This window comes from Chanos chanos, chromosome 9 (genome assembly GCF_902362185.1).
Source record: "Chanos chanos chromosome 9, fChaCha1.1, whole genome shotgun sequence".
NCBI lineage: Eukaryota > Metazoa > Chordata > Actinopteri > Gonorynchiformes > Chanidae > Chanos > Chanos chanos.
This window is the reverse complement of record NC_044503.1, coordinates 14,212,735-14,228,666: the sequence shown is the minus strand read 5'-3', so window position 1 is coordinate 14,228,666 and position 15,932 is coordinate 14,212,735. Positions and strand designations below refer to the sequence as shown.

Here is a 15,932-nt window from a genome sequence, read left to right as displayed (position 1 = left end):
GAAGCCACTATGTCAAGGGGTGGAGACTGACAGGGGCGTAGCCACCCACGTGGTGCTCATTGCTAAATGCCTATCACTGACCTAAAGTGAACCTGTTGTTTCATCACAGGCTCAGGTCAAGAGTGTAAAAATACAAATCAAACTGTGGTGAAAATGAAATTTCGAACTTCAGCGTGTATTTTAAAAAGCGATGAAAAATGGCAGTTGCTGTCATGTACAGTTTGTTCCACACAACTTTTCTGGTCTCTTCCAGTAAAACAAGCAGTATAGGGCAAGGAAGACAAGCATTGCCATGGTGACTGATATGCACAGACTGAGCAGCATCATATTTCTGAGGGTGTTGCTCGGATACGGTTGCCGTGACAGTGGGGTCATGTTTGACATGTTCCCGGGTTTCTCCCAATGGAAGAGCGCCTCATCGAAGTTCAAACTCAGCACCTGTGGTGACAGGACTTTCACCCCTTTGTAGACTCTTTTAACCCTCCGATAGGTTGTGTCTTTCACATCACAGCGATACGTCCCAGCATCCTGCTCTCTGAGGGGATTCAGCACGATCCGGGCCAGGTCCGGGTGTTTCCAACGGCTAAACAGTGCGTTATTGGTGGTAACAATGCCACGGGCATAACGCCACGACACGATGAAGGCAAAACGGCCCATGGCTTCCATAACTTCCCCTAAACAGTCCAACTCCAAGTGTTCTCCAGCAGACACCGTTAAGGTTTCCAAACCACACTGCCAGGTGTCTGTACAACGGACTTTCCTCAGACGACACCCAGAGGTCGCACTGTTTATTTTGTCATTGACAGGGCACAGCTGCTGGGTACGTAGACCCAGGCCACAGGTGACACTGCATGGAGAACTGTGGACAATTACCCAAGAACTGACAGCCTCCAGCTCTTCCAGGTCAGCGTCAGTTAGAGGAGCAGCAGACAAACTGGGGGACAACAGGAGTGCCCAGGAACACATAGCCAGCCCAAGAAAATGGCCTAACATTTATGGGCTGCGTATGAGGGGGAAAAAAAAGAATTGTTAAACAACACCAGTTGGTCTCTTAGCAGATTGATCAAAGACAGTGAAGAGAGCTATGAACATATAACTTGAAACTGATCTTGTTTTCTTTTAAAATGAGCACAGAGGGCTGACTGTGGTAGAATCCTTCCTTTGTGTGATGTGAAAAGCAGAATACCCTGCACAAAAGCTATAAAAATAAGCTACAGGACAGAGATTTCATGGAGCCAATGTTCCTCTCAAAAACAAACAAAACAAAACTCTAATCAGTTTTGTTAAATGAAACATATCCTGGAATGCATCCTCTTAATTATTTGTAAGTTAAAATTCAAACTTTTCTCAACTCACTCTTTATGCCTAAACCTCCTACTATGTGTGGCACTGGCTTCTTGTACTTTCTCAGGCAGAACCTAATGGTCAAATTCTAAGTTCTATAATTATGACATCACAACAGTATCTGGTAGCTTAAGTTATAGATACACAAACTGTACTGCAATCCAAACAAAAAGAAAATGTTCCAATGTTCAAAAATACTCCAGAAATGTAAACTCTCAAAAATCAGAGGGCTCTGTTGTATATCATCTCTATTGTAAATCATTATGATAATTATGGTTTTCCTTTGCAGAGTGTTTAGGAGGAAAAGAAAAGACAAGAAAAGGAAAACAAAAAGAACGATAATTTAATACTTTGAACAGGATCTGTCAAGTCATGGTCAAACTTAGTTTAGGTTATGGTACTAAAGTGGATTGAACTGTTATTGTCTATGTAGTTTCTCTTTCCTACCAGCAGGTGGGGCTATCCGAGTGTTTTTACTTTTCCAATTAAATCTCCCGTAGAATCATAGTACTGAAAGCTATGATCTCCCGTATCTCAGTGACTGTAATAAGCATAAGCTTGGAAAAGACATGCCAGGAATCAATACAAATCATCCGGAAGCTGTAGTCTGTACGATTGTCGACTGTTTAATGTATGACACGTTTCCTCCTATTGGTTCACCAAGATAACTGACCGAAACAGCAGAGACACAAAGTCAAATGAATGCAATATTTTTGTTTATGTTTGCTCTATATCAAAATCTTTGCTTCAAATATATGTCAAGCAGTGAAATTTCAGAATAAATTTTAGAGCTGTTGCATCCATAATCCTAATATTTAATACGACAGCAACTATTACCCCCCCCCCCCCCCTCCTCCGGCCGTCAAGCGATTCAGTTACTGAATCAGGACCAACTTGACTGCACATTTTTGTTCTATCGCAAAATTAACAGACCTGGTTCAAAGTGCCAACTCATCGTGCCCTTTATTAGATTGAATGTGTTATCCAATTAGCTGAATGAAGGTAAGAAACAGTGCCACAGTGATTCTGCTACATTGAGGCTTAAGACTTACTCGGTCCATCATCTTCAAATGTGGACAGATCGCAAAAACTGACATCTTAAACAGAGACAGCAAGTTTTCACAAGATATGGGGCTGTCCTGATACAACAAGTAAACAGGATGTGAGCTGATACTGTCTGTTTGCCCGTTTCATATGAGGTATGGGAAGAGGTGCGTAGATGCTATCTTTGCGTGACTGACGTCTTTTGCTTCCTAATAGTGAGAACCAAAATCCTTCGGGCAGTTATATAACTGCCCGATATATCCATCCTCCACAAAAACAGAGTAAGCAATTTAGCGACATGTAGCACCACATCTACATTTGATTTACGTCACAAGGACCCTCTCCTTAGGTCTGAAAGTCCCATTAGGATCTGCTGTTCCCCACAACTGATCTCCATCTGAAAGGAACAGAAAGTGCAATCCTTAACAGTTCTGAGGCATTTGAAACCGCCAGGCATCAAACTGTGGTTTATTTCATTGTGTAACCTCATCTCGCTTTTTCTTTTATTGCAAATATATCTTGAAATAACAGGCGTATCAGTGTCACTACAACGTAACTAGGGATTCTGTTTGAAGTTCCTGAAGAGATGCAATTTGATGAAACTTGATGTTATCCGACATGTGCCTTTGTGTTCCCCCGGGGCTCATAAATTGAAGACGAAGGGAGTGTTTAATACCGTCCTTGTTTTTTCCCCTTTCAGAGTTATTTGCGATAAAACATAAGGGCACACAAATTCTTAGTGAATGGTCGGTGTGATCATATATTTTTAGCACAAATGTGCAAACTCGCGTCAAATTTATCTCATATAAGTAAAACTCCCGCTATTGACTACGCGACACGCAATTCAGTGAAAACAGGAACTTACAGATAGTCCCTACAATGCTGCTGTGCTCAGATGCAAGCACCAGTAAGCGTCTCACTTTTCATCTAGCCTACATTCGGCGTGATCAGATAACTTTTCTGGGACTACAACTCTACACTTCAACTTCTGCTATATGCACACTATGCGTGTAAATCATCTGTTAGTCTCCAACAAAGCATTTTGGGCTCTGTATTGTTCAGGATTGTGAGTTTTCTCTATCGCTGTCTCTGGACCCTCGCAATCCATTTATATCATGTTTTTAGTTCTTTTAACCGAAGCGCATCATTGATTTTCATGCCTTTTCGGTTTAGAACATGGATATAATACGGAGATACGAAATCTTCAGATATCCATGCTGAGAGTTTAAACTTCTGGTAAAGTTGGTATTACACTCCAACGCGTGTTAGGATACTGTGCAGCCCGAAATGGATTAAAACGCTTTGCATTTTGACGGTGTGTCAGGAGCAAGTGACACCACGATTTTAGAGGGATTTCTTTTCTCAACTGGAGCAAGACGAGTGAGATAAACATGGAGGAAGACAATCAACAAGAGAACGGGGTGCAGACCACCAAAGATTCTGACCGCCAACTACGCTTGAGGCTTTGCGTTTTAAATGAAATTCTGAACACTGAAAGGGATTACGTGCGGACGCTGACTTTCCTTCAATCGGTAAGTTTGTAATTGTATCTGCGCTACATTTAGTTACGTCGGCATGCAATGTTGCTGTTACTTACCTCGCTACAAATGTAATGTCTGTCAGGATAACAGTTACCACGCAATGCGGCAGTAATCAGTTTGTTTTCACTTTTATCTCATCATTACGATTGGGCTCTGTTCCTTACTTGTAATCAGGGCAACAACAACTGATAATTTTTCTATGTCTAAAAGTAGCGTTAGTCGTTTCATTACATGACTTCTGTGGGCTCCATTAACAAACATTGCCTGCTTTACTTCATTCATACCGAACACAGAGTAACGCCGTTACAATATTTACAAACGTACTCGTAAGAGATGATTGGTCTCGAATTGCGGGATATTTTTGTAATGGGGTGGTGAGTTGTAACGGTAATGATCTCGTATCTCTGTCCCTGATTAAAAATTCTGACAAGCTATCCTGTAAAGCTTACTGTGGAAACAGGACTGTTTCTTGTGGTTTTCACGCTTTCATGTGTCTCGAAATAGATACACCCCTGTAATTATAAAGCTCCATGATAAACTGGACTCTTAGACTTTCGCCAGTGAGAGTCGGTCGATGGTTACTTTTTTCCTAAATGACATATTTGTCTTTAATCATAATTTATGTAAATATATTAGTCAGTATTTCGTGCGTAGGTGCCTGGGACAGCGGCAAGTGATGATCTAGAATCGTAATATATGCGACATTTCCCATAGCCGAGTGCAAGGTCGGGACGCTTCTGTTTCCTCTCCCTTGAGCACTGCGTTCCAGCTTTGAATGCACTGCCGTTTCGTGTCTTAACAGGCGTTTGGTCCTGTGCAACCAAGAGCGGTATACGCTTGTCTGGAGAATCACCCCCTGTTTGTGTGAATGCTGAACTTGACTTGACTTCATTAACTCAAATTGTCAAGTGGGATTGTTTGAACATGATATGTTCATGGAATCCATGGGCGTCCGCCCCCGGTGCTGTCCTCTCCAATTGGCTAGATCGTTGATTTAACCTCATGTGAATTGGGGGTGTGGTAGAACTGCAGCCGCAACAGTGGCAGTTCACAGCTGTTTCTTACCATTCTTCTGGAACCAGACTTAAAAAGTTTCGCAAAATAACTTCAACACAGTGACATTCACGTGCAACACATTATTTAAACATTCAGTTAATGTCCCCCCTCATTTTTTTCAATCTCATCCTTCATTTACATTCTTCTCTTGTCAAAGCATAGTCAGCGTACAACCGATTTATCCCATGCTTAATTAATCCTCGGATGAATCTTGTAGCGAAAGACCGAGAAAGGCGTTAAGGACTTAACACTTAACGGGATATAAGGGTCTTACACTCATAAAATCTGTTGTGTTCCGTGTCCGCCTAATCATATTAGCCAGTTGAACTGCCGAACTGCCACAGATTTGCCATCACATGGGCACATTCGCGGAGGATAATGGCGTCTGGCTGGAGGCTTGATAGTGGCCATATGGTTTAAATGATGATAGCGCGGGCCATTCTCACACGTAGGGTCGATGCTGATAGTGATGAGAGGTTTGGAAGAAAGGATGCAGTGAAGAGAATGAGATTAGTGTCCGATTACGCGTCTGGCGCTGCGCCCCGCCCCCTAATCGCGCTTCTAATGTAAGCAGGTAAAGATAGACGGTCTTTCACACTTCAGCTGAAAACTAGCATAACACAGTCACTGTTCAGACTAATTTTGAATAGCATTGTTTGGGTGTCTCACCGTCCTCCCCCAGTCACGGTTTTCCTGCGCCTCCTTGAACGAGATGCAACATGAATGCAATGTAAACACACCGGTGAAGCCTGTCATTCATCTCCAGATCATTCACTGTGGCCGACTAACTTGTGTCAGAGTTTTTCAGTCTGCCTGGGACATGGTTGTTTTTCTCAATTAATCATCAGGCAGCAAATCCCCTCAAACCCTTTAACAGTGAAAATGTGGAGATTTCAACTGTTACCTGACCGTCCTTTGAACAGTCTTTCGCTATTTATAGCTCTGTTTAATGTTCCCCAGACAGGGAGAAGCACTGGTTACATTTCACATAACGTTAAAGTAAAATTTGACAGCCTGAGTGTGCAATGAAAATGTTGCAAATAAGTTGATTTTACAAGATTTACACAAACACATGACATGCACAAACATCTTTCCTGTAACACACACACACACACACACACACACACACACAACATTGACATCTTTGTCCTGATTTTAGTTCTCCTTTCCAGTGTAGTGCAGCAAATTCACATTGTCAAAAAATGAATTTCCCAGTTAGCTGATGACTACACAGGCATCTGATATCATCTTTATTAAGTGGCATAATGTTCCACTCTGAGAGTATATGATCTCAATGAGTCTGCATATCAGTGCCTGAGTTTGGCCCTGTTGCGGTGGCCCTGTTTCCTGTGCTGGAGATGGAAATGCTCCTTTCCTTGAATCTGTAGTAGCCAGCTGGTGTTGATTCCTGTGTTGCAGCTGTGGTGTTGAAGAGTAATCAGTGACCAAACAGGATGGTAACTGCTCTGAGACAGAGCGGACAGAGGAAGCAAACCTGCTGTTCTCTCTCGCAGTCCCACCGATGGCATCGCCGTTAGTCCTGCTCCTTGCTGGAGGAAGCAGTAGTGTCAGGTTTCTGGTACATAAATAGCTCACTTCATAACTCCTAACCGGTGTCGTGGCGGTTTTCAGTTAGGGCATAACCTCTAGCCACTCACACTCAAAGTCAGGAAAGTTTCAGAACTCCCCTCCACCCCACTGAACAATAAATGCAGTAATCTTTGAGTCAGGAGAACTACCTCTGACGTGATCTTGATTTTAGAAGAGTCCCTTTGTGCTGTGCACGATGCTGTGGAATTTTCTGGAGTTTTCAAGGTGCTGTTTTGAACCTCGGTTCCAACAGTGTCTCTCAGATAAAGTATTGAGGACTGATTAGGTAGCATTTATTTGTTTTAGCCTAGCAGGAGGTACATACCTGATTAACCTTGGGTATTAATCATGAAGTCCTGCCTTGGTTTAATGAGGCATGTAAGTTCAGAGCTAGATAAAAGCTTTGATTCATTATGTCTGGATTTGAGACTGTAGTTTAAAATGGAGCCTAAGTTTGATTTTAAGCTAAGTGACACATTTGAATTCAGAGGATTCATTTCATGTGCTGCAAAATTTAAGCAGTGTTTTTCAACAGTTGCGCCAAGGCGACTAAAACCTTTTGGATTTGCCCCGCCACAAAAACGGTCAGGATCAAAGGAAAGACTTTGCAGCCGTTACATGGTCAACTTCACCTGCTGGTGAAAAAACAGCCTTAATCCATGCACTGGTAACCTAAGTCAGTTTTGAATCATAATCAAAATCAGCTGACCCCAATGCTCTCCTGGCTCAACCCCAGATTTCCAGCATGTGCCTCCAGTCACTGTTCAGTGCAAGGTCTGTCTTACTGCCTCTCTGAAGGGGAGCGAGCAGTCACCTGCTCCAGTGAGTGAGGGAGGTTTAAGTAACAGCGGGCACCACCTGTTCTGAGACAGTGAGTACCAGAGCAGTTAATTCCACTCTGCAGTGTAAAAGCACGTCAAAATTATGACCCGCAATGCCAAATCATCAAAGTGCCAGGCATGTCACAGTGTTCAGAAGTCATGAGGTTTATAAAGCCATTTTCTTTGAAGCACTGGACGGCACAAGGAATGTATGGAATTTGGGTAACACATGTACACCCCTGTAAATGCAAGCATGTGTGTTCCCTGTGGTTCAATTTCCCAATCAGACGTGCGTTTCAACAGCGATGTACTTGGATAGACATCGCCTTATGGATCATGTATACTGAATGCGTGTGTCAGGCGTCGTCACGGGAACGTACTTCCCACTTCCTTTCGATGTTGCCTTGAGCTGTTTTTGATTGTCGACACAAATAAAGTATGACTGAAGTGTGCTCATTTATGTTGCGACAATGTTAGTCCTGAGGCACTCACAAAAAAGAGAAGCACCAGCACCATTAAAACATATCACTTCTGAATAATATCACGGCACACTTCACTTGTCTTTAAATCTGTTGGGTAAATTTTGCAACTTTTTTTTTTTTTTTTTTTTAAATAATTCTTTGAGTAGAGCATAGAGCTGAAGCTTTGCTATCTGAAGGGCAGTTTTAGGGGACTGCTGGCATTGCACTTAGTAAGAACTGAGTCACTGTAAGTTCACTGGCACAGCATGGCAGTGATAAAGCTGTCTCTGATTAGTCTATGTCACAGTGTTGGATGGTGTTAATTTATTCAGGGGTGAAAATGGAAGAGTGTGTGTGTGTGTTGTTTTAGGGGGTGCCAAACAACACACAGATGGAACGGGTCAATGTGTGATTTCGCACACCCTAGGATTCTTACTGAAGCAGTTTGTCTGAGCACGGCAAACTCTATCAAGTCAAAATTTGTGACCGATTGTTCCCTGGGATAATCCCAGCAGTCTGTTAAACCTCACCTTTAGCAAACACGTAATCAAATCTCACCCCACATCATTGCTCCGGCTATCAGACTGGACGCCAGTAAATACTATGGGCTGCAGTCCTATGGAATATAAATGAGGAATATTGGAGACGATTGGCTCATAAAGCTGCAATAAGTTTTGTTTATGCTGCCTATTAGTAGGATGTAAAAGAAATTACATTACAATTACATTCTTTTAGGGAAGCAATTTAAAGGAGACTCTTTTGAACTGCTTCCTTTGGTGTTTTCTGATAAACATTAAACTTACACGAAAGGTCAGTGGATAAATACCATGAAGCCAGTTTTGTTTGTTTAAATCTGGTAAAGAATGTAATTGTGGCAAATAGTATTAAAAGTGTATTTGTGTGCCTGCAGTTCAGCTGTCTATAAAACTGTTGTGTAAATTTTACAACCCCCCCTCACCCCCAAGCCCCTGTCCCTCACCTAGAGTTTGTTGTAGTGACGGGTGACTTTTTTAATGACAAAATAAGATTGGAATATTGAAATATAGATGATTCTTTTGTAGTACCTCCAAACATCCGGCCTTGAATTTTGATTCATGCTGAAATGGATTCATGCTCTGTTTAAAACTACAGTTGCTCTTAGCCTTTAATCTTTGTGAGAAGGAGAAGGCCTTAGTACACAATTGTAGGTCTACACATACAACAGTGGCACATACATTCTTTCATTCATTCATCCGTTCATTCATTCATTCATTCATCCGTGCATTCAGTCATTCATTCATCCGTGCATTCAGTCATTTGTCCATTTGTTTTTATCTGTGCCAGCTCTCCATATGATGTAGCAAGTATTTTTTTGACAGTGTCAGACAATAGTGAGTATTTGAGAGGCTTGTTTTTGCAAAGAGAGTTTGCAGTAAATCTTTAGTGCACACATTAGTAAGCCGACCCGCCGTCCCTCCTCTGCAGACAGGGCTTCTCAGGCATTCCTGAGGTGTCCTACGGGAATTGCCCTGGTGGTTTGAGGACAGAGGTGAACCATAAGAGTCCCGAGTTTCTGAAATTCGGTGGGTTAAGAAAACACATCCGTATGGTTGGGACTTTCCTCGCCCGCTGTGAAGTTGGATGACGCTGTCATTGGTGTGGAAGAAATAAAATCTCAGTGATTTTAACCTCCAAACTCCCTCCACGGAAGGCAAAACAGTGGGACGTTTGAACAACACCAGTGATGGATGGAGAGTGTATCTCACTGCTTGGTCGTACAAATCAGGCCCCCTGGCCTTGAGTCACGCACATAGACATTATGAAGAATGACGGACAAACAGGACGTTTTGCTTTAGACGTGTGATGAAGCAGAATGAGCAGGCTGTTTAAGTCACTGGGAAGAAGAAAACGTAGGGTTTGGAAAAGCAAACGTGTGGTAGTTCTTTAACGTGCTCTGCTTTTTAATGCTCAGAGAGAATAGCGAATGCAAAGTCATTAGCGTTTTTTTTTTCTTTCTTTTTATGTGGTTATCACTAGCAGTTTGCAAGTACAAAAAAAAAACAAAACGAAAAAAAGACTCGCTCAGACAGGACAGGCAGAAACACACACACACACACGCAGAAACACACACAGGAACACACACACCACACACACACACACACACACACACACACACACACACACACACACACACACCACACAGGAACACAGGAGAGGATGGGTGTTGCCTCAGCAAACAAATCTGTTATGGTTGAGTTCTGATTGTTGTTAGCTGTCTCTGGTGATAGGACCTGGTGTGATCAGAAGATTGTTACTGTGTTCAGTATACATATGCTCAGTCTTGAGGTAATCATTGCTTCCCTCATCTTACCAGTTTAATACATCAAGCTTTCCAGTGCCATTACCAGTCGTGTATACGCGCATAATACATACATTACAGCTGAGGGTCACTGTCGCATATAGAGCAATGTGTGATACTTCATGTGGTCACACCCATGATCAGGGTTGGCTGTCTTGATTTCTGAGCAGATCAATGTTGGTTGAACACCCCCCCCCCCCCCTTTTCCAAGTACATGACCTGATGGTTCAAATGGCACACCTCCACATGTCAGACTCGCTCTCCCACGGACATTCATCCAAACTCCTTCCAGATGGCTCCTCCAATCTGTCTCAAGATGTTATCTGCACTACCACACATATCAACGTGAAGCCTTTGCTCCACCAGCTACACAGCCAGTGTGCACGTGGTGGCTGTTGGAAATTCAACAGGCGTGGCTGTGTTAGATCAAACCTTTTGTTTGAAGATGCAAATATGGATGTCTGTTCACTGTTTTTTAGGAGCCAGAGATGGGTGTGCTCTCGCGTTTCAGAGACACTAGAGGTTTACAAGGTTCAGCTGTTCAAGTTTATTGCCCACCACAAATTTACAAATGTTGTTTTGTTGTGTTAGAGCAAGAGACTCAACTGAATCCCTCTTCTGATTTAAAGACTTACTTTCCTGATACCTCTTATGGCTCAGGCAACGTAATGAGTGACTATTAAGAGTTTTAGTCTAATAAAAACCGACAAGTCGAAAGTTTATCCTGGCTTTGCACTTGCAACTGACCCTGAATGACAGTGTTTGGAATGTAAGCTTTGTCTGATTCTTGAACCCTTGGCGTCCAGTCTGCACTTGGGCTCTTATGATTTCATTCTCTATTTTTACCCTGGTCAAGGCAGCGAACTTTCTGGTACATCGCCAACTATCAATTTACATTTTGATTTCATCAAGTTTAGTGTCTTGTGATTTAACTAGAGGAATGAAGATGGAACTAATTATTTCATTAAACACATGAAGAGATGCTGCTAATGAATGGCAACGCTGGTGCTGATTTCGGGGCTTCGCTGGTTACGTGAAGACTCTGGCTAAACACATTCTTCTCTTTATTTTCAGGGTGCTTCCTAAAACCGTCTTTGTTCTTCTGCTGTGCCGTTCCTTTAACAGGTGCTTTTTATTCTCATGCCGCCTTTGTTCAGTGCGCTGCATGTCAAACATAATATAACTCTTCAGGAGTGACATATGAAAGGTATACATTTGAGCAGCGTTTGGTAACATTAGCTCCCCATGTCTGAAGCAGAATAGTTACAGGTTTTGATGTTGGATGTACAACTGGACCCATGGCGTGATATTAGTCCAATTTCAAATAATTATGCTTGTGTTCACTTATTTCAAGGTTAGGTTTTTTTTTTTTTTTTTGCTCTTGTACCTCTTATTAACTCAGGTTTAGTTTTCCTCTGCTCTTTAACACACTCTGATGTCACTCCTGACTTTTCTTTTTGTAGCGGTGTGTCACTTTTTCTTCTGACATCATCTCCCTCAAAAAAAAAAAAAAAAAAAAGATTCCCTGCTTACTGCTCTTGTTCATCTCCAGTGGGGTGGCCCCACTTCCGCCCGTGCGTCAAACAGCCGTGAACTCTACAGCCCCCTAAAGCGGAAGTGAGAGACAAGAGGGGGGCCAGAGGAGGTGGTGATGGGGGGAGGGGGAGGGGGACTGAACTCAAAGGGGACTTTGTTGCAGTGGGCACAACTAAAGGGGAGGGGATGGGCAGACAGTGAATTAAAGCCATGGAGAGAAAGTTTGGGGACGAATTGGAAAGGGGATGGTGGTGGCGGTGGCGGTGGCAGTGGTGGGGGTGGGGGGGGGGGGGGGGGGGTCGTTTTGGTCTCCAGCATTCAGTCTTTGTCCCCACTCCCTGGGCCTTTGGACACAAAGAGAGGATTTTTTCTCTCTCTCTCTCTCTCTCTTCTCGTTCCCTCCCTCTCTGTTCTTTCTCACTTTATTTATTCAATTACACGCCATGCCGGCCAAAATGGACCCCTGTCCCTCACGTCCAAAAACTGCCCTGTAGTCATTTGCAGACGGGGTGGATTCTCTCAGAGGTTCCCTCTGAAAGGGCCCTCTTTTTCTGGGAGACTTTGCTCTGTTTTCAGCCGGGCATTCAGATGAAGCATGAGCTCCTCCACTACTGCTCAGTCCAGTGTCCCTCACACTGTGGGAACCGATGGAGTTTGAAAAGGTGTTCCCACTTGCCGAGAGGAGGTAGTAGAGCGTTGGACCCCCTGCTTAATGATTGGAAAAGCACAGAGTGAGAGAGAGAGAGAGAGAGAGAGAGAGAAATAGAAAGAGAAAGGGGGAGAGAGATGGAGAGAGAGGGAGAGAGGGGCTGGGAACATCAGTTTTAACTGGGAACTTTAGCCTCTTACATAAGACTTGCTTTGGGGAACTTGCAAGGAAATAAGAGAAAGCTTAGTAATGGAACACATTATTCAGTCACACTGGCTAAATCTAAGAAATAGGAGGGCAGTAACACACTCTTAATAAATATATCAAATGATTTTAAGTAGTTACAGGCAATTGATTTTTTTTTTTTTTTTTAAATAGTGATCATTTTTTTCCTTCATTGTGGTCTGACAAAAAGGTAACATTATCCAACATATTATTTTCCACTAATACAAGCGGTGAAAGCACTGTGTACCAACCACTGTCCTACTCCACCTTTCACAGTTAAAGATCTAAAACCCTCTGTAAAAATGAATTACATTATTTTTCAGAATAGAAGTGTATATGAAGGCTTTAAAGGTACATTTTCACCCAGAGTGAGTTAGTACACAGTGGAACATGTCTATCAGTGATACAGAAATTTGCTTTATCATTAATATCAACTGGGAATTTGTTACCAGTTGGTTCCTCCTTCAGAGAGATGTTCTTATGCTGATGTGTGTATGGCCTTTGTCATTTCTCAGTTCCTCTGTCTTTAAAACCAACTCAGTGTCTACTCTCTGTCAGGAAACTTGTGACTTCAAGTTCAAGTTTGTTGCTCCACTGTGGAAAATTTTACAGCTTACTTTTTGAACTTTCAAATGGCGTGGTATTGGGATATGATCAAAATATGCAACATATGATTTTTTTTGAAAGATAACATAGTCCCAATATTACTGTGTTGTTATGACTGGCTATAACATGGTAATATCAATGCTGTGTACACGTTGATAATGGTGTGATGTTGACGCTCACAATTTTAGAGTTGGGCCATCACTGTGAAAATAAGATACATAGGAAGACCAGTGATGAACATCATGCCTCTGAAAAACGCTGACCAAAAAAAGATATTAAGTCCTAAAACTGCTGCCTACGTTTTTGTTACATTTCTGCAAGCTGCCCCAATTTCTCCCAAATGCTTCATGTAGGTTTTCTGTATTTTTTTGTCCTGTGAAACCCTTCCGGTGCTGTTCCGTTTACTGAGTGGGCCCATGAATGAAAGTGTCGACCAGACATTTTAGCTGCTTTGAAAACCAGGAGCTAAAACTGCACATTAGCTACAGTAGCACACACAGTACTTTAAGTCTCGACAATTTGAAAATACCTCCTTCCTGATTTTTTTTTCCCGGTGTAGAAGTCAATGGAGAAATATTTTGTACATTTAATAAATGTATTTACACTTTTCAGAGACCTCTTGGTTTGTTACGCAAGAAGTGGAGCTTATAATATAAATTGACAAAGCGCTAGATCATAACAGATTTTTTTTTGGTATACTGTGTAAATATTAAACACATGTTTGCCTTCACAGCAGAAACCCACCATATCCAGGTATGGCATAATCTGATGCGTGAAATCGCCTCACCTCGTTTGTGTTTTGGTTCCTGGTGTTCACATCTAACCCACATCTGTCCAGGGGTACTGGTGACAGCACTGTGGATGCATTCTGTCTTTTTTTTTTTTCCAGTTCAGTCAGTGGAACAGCAGAATAGATATATCTGACATGATGTCCTGCTGTCTACAGCACAAAGATTTACTGACTAAAAACAGTCCAGACTTGAACCGTCTCTCACATGCACGAATCTTACAAGGATCTTTGGGGGAAGATCCTACAGGTGACAGCGACGGTTGTCGTTCAATGACAGTGTGGACAAAAGCCCCCGCAAATGGTTTCTGCTGATAAAACTTTAATTTCTTCTTGCAGGCTTTTTTTCTTACTTGTTCTCTTAACCCAGTGGTTTTTTTTTTTTAATGCTGTAGCAGCTGATTTGTCTCTGCACTCTTCGCCAGTTGTCTGCTCTGCAGCTATCATGTGTTGTGGGTTCTAGTTTTTTTTCCCCCTTTTTTTTTGGGACGTCTCTCTCGTGCAGTTGGTTAGTGGTTCGCCACTTTTCTCCTACAATGCAACCCACATACATACAGTTCAAGACAAGGAAAGTGTATTAGATCATTTCATGTTTGGTTGCTCATGATATCTTATAGGTTGTGTGTTTTGAATTGGTTGTGCTTTTTGAAAGTGGCCACTTAAAACAAATCTGGCCAAAAACAAAAAACATATCTGTTGCAATGCCACTCTGTTAGGAAAGCTGTCTTTACTGCCAGGCCTGGGAGTCTGCCTTACTTTCACAACTTGGGTTGTTTTTCTCTGTCAAATGCCATTGCACAAGTCAGAGAACTCCATGGTTTCTCCAGACAAGCAGTGATAACCACTGAAGCACTACAAGTGCCTACAATTTCTACAGATTGTCATTGTCTGTAAAAATGTCTCAAAGCAATCAGCAAATATATCATTATCGGTGTGTCCTCTTTTGGTCAATGTGATGTTTCTGGAATAGTCATAGGAACAGCCCAGGGTACTTTGGAGATAATAACCCTCAGATTTTTTTTAAAAAATTCTTTTGCACGAAAAAAAACGTCCCAAGGTTCAAATGTTGCAAACCTACTCATTAATGACTGATCAACTGGTGAAACGATGGTCCGTAATTTCCACTTTTACGTTAAGTCCAAAATACCCTCTCATCTAACATTCATTAGTACATAGTGTCTCTTGACCATAGACCCGGATCCAGCTGAACTACCAGACCAGTCATAATAAGCTTTAAGGCTCATTTATGGCAGAAGTCAAGCCAGTGGGCTGTTGACCCACAGTCCTGGGTGAAAGACACTGAGGTTCATGAGAGCATATGGGCCAGTCTGGGTTTCCCTACCTCACTGTCTGGCTATCTCTGCCTCACTGAACCACATCAAGCAAAGCATTTGTCACCCACCTCAAACCTTCTGCCATTTCGAACAGTTGACCGTGCTTGAGATGTTGGGAGTTGGATTTTTAGCTTGAACAGATGGGCGTTAGTGATATCTGTGTAAAACTGACGGGTGGTTTGGCCAGACGCTCTCTGGCTCAGAAGGTGTGTGGATTTTGTAGGTGAAGAATGTAGATAAAATCCAAAAGAAATTTGATGAAAATTAGTTTGAGCCACAGTCAAAATTAAAACACTTCCTATTCTAGATCTTTCCCTCAATGTTGAGATGACCTTGGAAGAGATGATCTTCTCATAGACAGAAAAAAAAAGACACACATAAAATTTAGGTCACCATTATCTATCTGCCTTTCTGCTTTCTGATTCTTTGAGTCACCAAATCATTGTCTGATTCTGGACTTTTTGGATATTTTTTTCCGAGAGTACATTAGAAAAAAAAAACAAAAAAAAAACAAACAGTTGATTGCAAACCATACATGACCTCATTTTTGTTCAAACCATGTACAGCTTCTTCTTTCTTTTTTTTTCTTTTTTTTTTTTA

At 42.1% G+C, this 15,932-nt stretch overlaps 2 protein-coding genes across 2 annotated transcripts in view; one reads left to right on the top strand and one right to left on the bottom strand.

Moving 5' to 3' along the window:
* Positions 1 to 210: 210 nt before the first annotated feature.
* Positions 211 to 966, bottom strand: tmem81 (transmembrane protein 81). Its single transcript, XM_030785229.1, has one exon. The coding sequence runs from the start codon at positions 964 to 966 to the stop codon at positions 211 to 213; it is 756 nt and encodes a 251-aa protein (XP_030641089.1).
* Positions 967 to 3,779: 2,813 nt separating this feature from the next.
* The window catches only part of prex1 (phosphatidylinositol-3,4,5-trisphosphate-dependent Rac exchange factor 1), a 68,748-nt gene continuing 56,595 nt past the window's right edge, over positions 3,780 to 15,932 (top strand). The window contains exon 1 of the mRNA XM_030783860.1: positions 3,780 to 3,920. Coding sequence (XP_030639720.1) covers positions 3,780 to 3,920 — 141 coding nt within the window. The remainder of the gene's footprint in view (positions 3,921 to 15,932) is intronic.

Bases quoted from the DNA above. Each gene is read 5' to 3' on its own strand.
- tmem81 (XM_030785229.1), bottom strand. From the start codon at position 966: ATGTGTTCCTGGGCACTCCTGTTGTCCCCCAGTTTGTCTGCTGCTCCT.